Source organism: Pyrus communis, chromosome 13, assembly GCF_041283825.1.
Source record: "Pyrus communis isolate YQ-2024b chromosome 13, ASM4128382v1, whole genome shotgun sequence".
In the NCBI taxonomy this organism is placed as follows: Eukaryota; Viridiplantae; Streptophyta; class Magnoliopsida; order Rosales; family Rosaceae; genus Pyrus; species Pyrus communis.
In genome coordinates, this window is record NC_142577.1 from 13763618 (window position 1) to 13771419 (window position 7802).

A 7802-nucleotide genomic window follows, 5' to 3' on the forward strand; every position below is an offset into this window, starting at 1 on the left:
CAAAATGTGCAGCAAGAGCAAGGACTAACCTCACAGTAGTAGATTTAACCACAGGACTAAAAGTCTCACCATAATCCAAACCTGGTTCTTAACTAAACCATTTAGCTACCAAACGAGCTTTATGTCGAGCAATAGATCCATCAGAGTGTCTTTTGATTTTGAAGATCCACTTGCAGGCAACAAGATTTTTAGTAGATGGCAAAGAAACCAGAGTCCAAGTACCCTGAGCTTGGAGAGCATCTAGTTCTTCTTGCATAGCTTTGAACCATATAGGATTTTTAAGAGCTGACTTATAAGAGCTTGGTTCAATTAGAGACAAATCAATCCCCTCACAGGTTTGAGCAGATGCAAGGAAAGCCTTCTTCTAACAAATACCACTTTTGCTTCGAGTTTGCATGGGATGTAAATTGATTGGAGGAATATCCAAAACAGCTTGCAGAGAATCAGGATGAAACTCAGTGTTCTCAGTACTTATTAGAGGATTTGGATCAGGTACCACAGGGAGCTGAGAAGAGGATGCATGTGCACTAGTAATGGACTAAGGATGAAGTGAAGGATTTGAAGATGTTGGTGATGAAGACACAATAACATTGTTTGTATTAACCACTGCTATGGGAAGGGAAGATGAAGTGAGAACTGATGAATTAGGGTGAGTAATGGTGGCTTGTGTCAGTAAATCTGCATATGGGAACTGTTGGTCATAAAAAATAACATGCCTAGAAATGTAAATCCGTTTCTTAGGCACATCATAACACATATATCCCTTATACTTAGAAGCATAGCCTAGGAAAACACACCTGGTGGTTTTGGGTTGAAGTTTGGTGCTGTTGAATGGTTTTAACAAAGGAAAACAGGCACAACCAAAAATTCGAAGATGGGATAACAATGGAACACTGCCAAATAAGAGTTCAAATGGTGACCTGCTTTGAAGAATAACAGTTGGCATTCTATTTATCAGATAGGTAGCAGTTTGACATGCATAAGACCAAAATTGATGTGGCAGTGTAGCAGTTTGCAATAATGTCACAGTGGTTTCGATAATATGTCGATGTTTACATTCAACTAACCCATTTTGTTCAGGGGTGTATGGACATGACTTATGATGAACAATACCTTTGTCCAGAAGAAAAGATTGAAGCCTTTGACTCATATACTCTCCCCCACCATCACTTTGTAAAATCTTAATCGTAGTAGAGAACTGATTAAGTACAAAAGAATAGAATGCAAGAAAGGTAGAGTACAAATCAGACTTGTTTATTAATGGAAAAAGCCAACAATGTCGGCTATATTCATCAATGAAGATTACATAATATTTGTAACCATCAACAGAAACACAAGGTGCAGGACCCCACAAGTCACTATGCACAATTTGAAAGGGCTTAACAGACTTATTGACATGAGTTGGAAAGGGTAATTTGCTAAATTTGCCTTCAAGACAATGATGGCACAAAACAAAGGACTTAGAAGGGGTACCAGGTACATTGGCTTTATGTAACATAAGAGAAACAACATGATTTGTTGGATGACCTAACATATGATGCCAAAGCTGAGATTTAACAAGTTGTCCCAGAAAAGCTTTTGCAGATAGTGAACTTTGTGAAGAACCGGAGTTGGGATAGTAAAGGGAATGAATAGGATATAGTCCATTACTACATAGCCCTTTGTAGAGAATCCTCCATGTGGCCTTGTCCTGAATCCAAGAACAAAAGGCATCAAAGATTAGCCAACAATTATTATCAAGGCAAATCTTATGTACTGACAATAAATTGTGTGTTATCTTGGGAACATATAACACATAATTTAATTTGATTGGTGTTGCTGGAGTATGAATAATAGAATTCCCAATATGGGAGACTTGTAAACCTTCACCATTGGCAATTTGTATGGTCCCACTGGTAGGATAAGGTGATGCCAAGGATATGTTGTTCCTGTCAGCAGTCATATGATTGGTTGCTCCAGAATTAGTCAACCAAACTTGGGGAGGTGCTGATGGAGTTGCTGGTTGAGGTGTAGAATTGAACACAGTGTGCATAGCATGCATTGGAGATTGCTGTAACTGATGTGTGTGTGGTTGTGGAGATGCTTGATATGAATACTGAGGTGAATGAGGCAGTATGTGATAGTTAGGAGGGGCAGATGGGAACCCATTGGAATGTGGCGAACTAGGAGAGCCAATGTAGTTAGGTCCTTTATCATTGTAGAAACAAAACCAAGTCACATGATTCGTTTTTCCACAGATTTGACAGCCATGCCTTTCTGGAGGCTTGACACCACAAAATGGAGCAGTGTGACCACCAATGTTACATAACTGACATGTAGGAAACATAGAGGTAGAGGAAGACCCCACTGAAGATATTGGAGAGTGACCAAGAATTCCTGATGCAGAAGTAGACAAACCAGGTGCCTGATTTGAGTACACAGGTCTGGGATTGAAGAATCTGTGTCCCTGATACTTTCCTTTGCCCTTATGTTTATTCCCATTGTAAGCTTTGTAACCGCCAGAGGTAAATTGAGATTGACCATGAATATTGCCAAACGACTGTGAGGATGATGACACATTTTTAAGTTGAGAATTAGCAACCATAGCAGTCATAAAGGAAGCATTCGAATGATTCTCAACAATGACTTCTTCAGCAAGTAAATTTGCCCTAAAGTCTTTCAGGGTAATGACACTTTCACGACCTAGGATCACGCAACGAAAAGTATTGTATTCAGAAGGCAAGCCATTAAGAGCGAGTATTACAATATCCTCATCCTAAAAGAACACTCCATCAGCTGACAAATAATCCCTAGCTTCTTTAATGCGTTTCAGATAAACTGAAATGGAATCAGACCCCTTTTTAATTGTCTGCAAGTTCGACTTCATCTGAAAGATACTTGTTTTGGATACAGTGGAGAATTGCTCCTTTAAACGATTCCAAAGATTTTTTGAACTTTGATTCCTAATAGCACAGGACATAGCCACAGGTGATAGAGTCGCAGTAATCAATTGCATTATAGCCCTATCATGCATTCTCCAAATCAAAAAAGCATCATTCTCACTAGACATAGAAGATACAGAAGGATTAATACCAGATTCACCAGTTTATGAGGGGTGTTGAGATGGACAAGAGGTCGAGCCGTCCACAAATTCCATAAGACCATTGTTTTCTAGTAAGCGTTGCATCTGAAAATGCCAATTAAGATAATTGGAGTCATTAAGCTTGACGTTAATAGAGATCGAGATCGACGAAATAAGGTTTGTAACCGAAGATTGAAGTAACTGTAGTTGAGACACAGTCACCATGTTTCACGCAAGATTGCAGATTCTTGAAACACAACCCCAATTTCAGTCGGAAATTTTCACAAACATGTAATGTGCAAAGATCGCAGACAACAAATCGAACCAGAAACTGAACCAGCAATCGATCACAATGAATAATCACCAACAAAACCCTAAAAACAAAGAAGATTGAGTCCAATCAGAGAAAATCCGAGAATACCGAAGATGAAGAAGGAAGAAGCGGAAGCAAGAAGGATCGAAGATCACGCGTCAGCAACAATGGCAAGTGATACCATGTTAATCTTCATGAATTGAACTGTATATCTTTCTATAATCTTTCTATAGTATGCAAGAACTAGAGAGAGAGTAGGGAGAGAGAAAGAGGAGAAGAAGAGGAGAGATTATTTCTATAAAGTGTATTTCTTTCTTACTAAGTAATACAACAACCTTGCCTTATATAGGCAGTTACAAAACTAGTTACTAATGAACCAATACACCAAGATTGTGACAAGTGTCACAATCATGGACCATTGACTATATATTCTAACAAAGAGTACTACAAATCTCAGGTAATAATTTATGGATTTACTGCAGATTTTGAAAGCTGCCATTTTTGGGATTTATTCCTACACAAGCTTTAATCTTCAAATTTAAATGTTGTTTATGGTGGATTAAGCTTATTGGAAGCTTAACTGAACGAATTGAGGTTAATTTCTACATGGGATAGCTGCTACTAACCCTAGAATTATTTCATGGTTATTAAACCTTGGTATTTTGTGGCTGTTACGAAATGAAGGAAACTTGGTGAACTGGAATGGTGATTTGGTACTTAGAAATCATGATAAATGGGTTTGGACATGTTTTGGATTGAAAGACAGGAGGAACCAATCTGGAAAATAGCCATGAATATCACTATTCACGCTGCAGGGACCAAACTGAAATATAAGTTTCAGATTTGGGGCCATTTTACAGTTCTCTGAAAATTTGGGGTAGTTTTGTTATTACCCAAAGGCTTGGGACAGAACTGTGATTTTGAATTGTTTTGGAGACAGAAGCTTGCTGCTTTTACAGCAAGGCAGCATGTATATAATTAAGAAATTTTGGAGGACCCAAATAAGAAAGAAAAATGTTTTAAGGGTCCAACTGAGATAAGGTGATGTTAAGCCCAATATCGGAATTCTAAAATAAAGGAGTTTATATTGGTTGCTAGATATAGGGATTATATAGTGATATAGTTTATTTGTTGGATTAGGGACTCCAGTTACCGCAACGGTTGTGTTTAATTGAGGTGTTGATAAGAGATATTGTTTGCTTGTTTTGGACTCTAGGTAGGGGAAATACGACAGACCTTTACAGAGATTGGCTTTATTAAATTTCGTGAAGCATTATATTATTATTGGCAATCTTGTTGGTTGATTAATGTGATCTGGGTTGCTAATTGGACAAATACTGCTCTTGCATGTTTACTTGTTATTGGTTATGGAATTATTGGTAAAATGCTATTGGTTGAGAATATACTATGGTATATGTGAATGATAAATGAAAGTATTTGTGAATCATTCATAATTGGTCGTGTGGTTGGAGTTTCAGTGGTGAGAAGGAATTGGAAATGAGAGTAGTTGGAAATGATCTTTTGTGTAGTTGAGCCAAACTCTTAGTAGGTACCAAGTCTCAAGCGAGTCCACAGTGCACAGTTTCTTTTGGGTAATTCGGGATTGGCGATAAAGGGTTTTGGCAAGATGACTAACAAAAGGGGAAATTGGGATGGTTGAGTTACAAGGGGTTAATTTGTATATTAGAAAATCCGAACCACCACTGCAGAGGTAAAATGCACGGTATGGGACGTGCAGGTCCGCATATTTTATTATATGAATTAATGGGTAGAGATGAAGAGTATTGCATTGCACTCATGCAATGTTATTGATAATGATTTGGTACTTGATTACATGATTTTATGACACTTAATTTAGTATTGTCAATTATTGTGATAAGGTTATGTCCCTACTGAACGACGTTGGTTGTTGCTCACCATTTACCTATTATTTTACAGATGAGTTATTTGGCAAGACAGGTGTTAGAAGAGCTGAGGTTGTTGTTGAGGAGAAGTTTAAGGATTATAATTTGTTATTTGTGTACACCCTGTAAGGATTATGGAGTTATTTTAATAAGAGGAGTTTATTTTTCCAACCCGTGTCAATTTCCTTTTATTTGTTTTTACTTTTATTCGCGTTCCGGGCGCGGGGTCTTATTTTTCCACCAACCCCGGGTTGGGGGCGTGATAAAGTTATTCATTCTTTATGGTTTAAAAATATTTACTACGTAAGTTATTCATTGAAATGAAATAAGCAATTTTGAAAGCAATTCAAAGCTTCTTTATTAGTTTCTTCATTTTCTCTCTTAATTAGTGTCTTCTCATTTAATAGAAGTCCACTTCCAAAGAGAAGTAGAGAATCCATATTCCTACAATTAGGAATTCTTAAGTTCTATCACCAAGAAGTTTTTGGATCAAGTGGTATCAGAGTCTCAAATCTGAAAAGGGTGGCGGTGGTTTATGGTCCTGACTCGTGGCTAACACAAAATTTCGAGAGAATAACTTTCAAGTCCTTTAAAGGTTCATGGAAAACCAAGGACTAAGGGAGGAAATATGACAGAAGAGAATAGCGATGGAACATCTAGTGGAGAGGTACGAATCACCAAACTCGAACAACAAGTTCAAACTTCGACAAAGTCAGTTTCTTAACTTGTTCATGGCTTTAAGTCTACAAAAGTCCTCCAGTGTATCCACTTCACGTGAGACTCACCGGAAGCTCAAGAAGATGATGGATGAAGAGACAGAAAATGATGATGACATCAATCTCGAAACCGAGCATAACAAAGAAGAATCATCAGGCAAGAATAAAACTCTCGCAAATACCATAAAAATTGATTTTAAGATTGATATCCATGTGTTACAGAGGGGATGTTGATGCAGACAAGTTAGACAATTGGATAGAAACCTTAGAAACTTATTTCACTGTGTATAAATACTTTTACTCTCAGAAGATCAAATTATGGATTAGGCAAACTGTCAAAGAGTATACTACCGAGCTCTATAACCAAGTTATGGTTTTGGAACTCAATGTCAATGACCACGATGTGTTCTTGAAGTACATCAGTGGTATTGCTAACTATATATGGAAAGAAATGAAATTGTTCACTATAGATACTATTGAAGAAGCTACTATTAAGGTCATCGTTATTGAAGCCAAAAACAAAAGAGCTGACAAGAAAGATGACAAACAGAAACCTAACAGTAAATCTAATTGGAAGAAAAAAAGGGAAAGAAAGCAAGGAAAATCCAACATAGAAGAACTATTGTGATCACCATCAAACAAATAGACATGCCACAGAGAAGTGCTGGACACTTCACCCTGAGTTGCGATAGAAGCAGGTGAAAAACAACCAAGGGAGAAATGATAGAAAGGCTAGCTTGATTACGCAACAGGTAAAAAAGCTTCCAGAACTGAGGCAGCCTGATGTTACTCTTGCCCTTATGACCAAACCAACATATGTTGTAAATTCTCATAGCCGTAAAAAGTTGTTTCATGTGAATATTCAGGTGAGTCTCATGAGAAGTGCAAGCATCACTGACCCTAGAAGTCGAAAAAACTTGATTTCAGAGGCTCAAGTTTAGAAAGTGGGCTTAAACACCACAACTCATCCTAAGCCATACCCATTAGGATGGATTCAGAAGGACGTTGACTTGCAGATCACAAAGCAATGTACCTTTAAGTTTGCAATCACCAATCGTTTCATTGATGAGGTGACATGCGAGGTGGTTCCATTAGATGTGTGCCAAGTCATTCTCGGCAGTCTATATTTATGAGATGGTGATGCAATTCACTACAAAAGGCTTCGTAATTATTGTCTTATGAAGGATAGGGAGTTCCATGTCAACGCCTATACACCTCAAAGTACCGAAAACTTGTTAACAGTTAACCAAGCTAAGAGGTTGGTTGATTTGTGTGGAAGATTTATTCTACTAATGATTCGACCACAAGATTAGAGTTATGGAGCTGTGACTTTATCTATCATATCTCTACAATGTTCCGAATTAGAAAATTGCAAAAGGAGTTCAAAGACTTATTTCAGGATAGCAAGCCAGTTGCATACCATTCTCAGACATTCAGTGGGCCAGTATTGAACTATCCAACTTATAACGAGGATCTTTATGCCTTGTGTCAAATAGTGAAGCATTTGGAGATCTTACTTGTTAGGGAAAGAAGTCGTGGTTCACTCAGATCATAAACCTCTACAATTTTTTACTACGCAGTCTAAGTTGCAACAAGCCCGCCATATAAATGGATGTCTTACCTACAACAATTCAATATAGTGATCAAGTACCAGAAGGGAGCGACTAATAAGTTGGCAAATATGTTATCTCGACCACCAACATCAGTTTCAGCATTAATGGAGGCTATGTAATCCAACCTATTATTCCTTTAGAGTACACCAAAGGGTATGACACATATGTTGATTTAAATTTAGCCTATGCGAAGCT

The 7802-nt window shown here is 37.7% G+C and overlaps 1 protein-coding gene across 1 annotated transcript; it reads right to left on the minus strand.

Annotated features, from left to right (window-relative positions):
* Positions 1 to 1649: 1649 nt before the first annotated feature.
* Positions 1650 to 3286, minus strand: LOC148691806 (uncharacterized). Its single transcript, XM_088682613.1, has 2 exons — positions 1864 to 3286; positions 1650 to 1690 (listed from the first exon to the last, which is right to left on the minus strand). The coding sequence occupies exons 1-2, from the start codon at positions 2591 to 2593 to the stop codon at positions 1650 to 1652; spliced, it is 771 nt and encodes a 256-aa protein (XP_088538739.1). The 5' UTR covers positions 2594 to 3286.
* Between the last annotated feature and the right edge of the window lie 4516 nt (positions 3287 to 7802).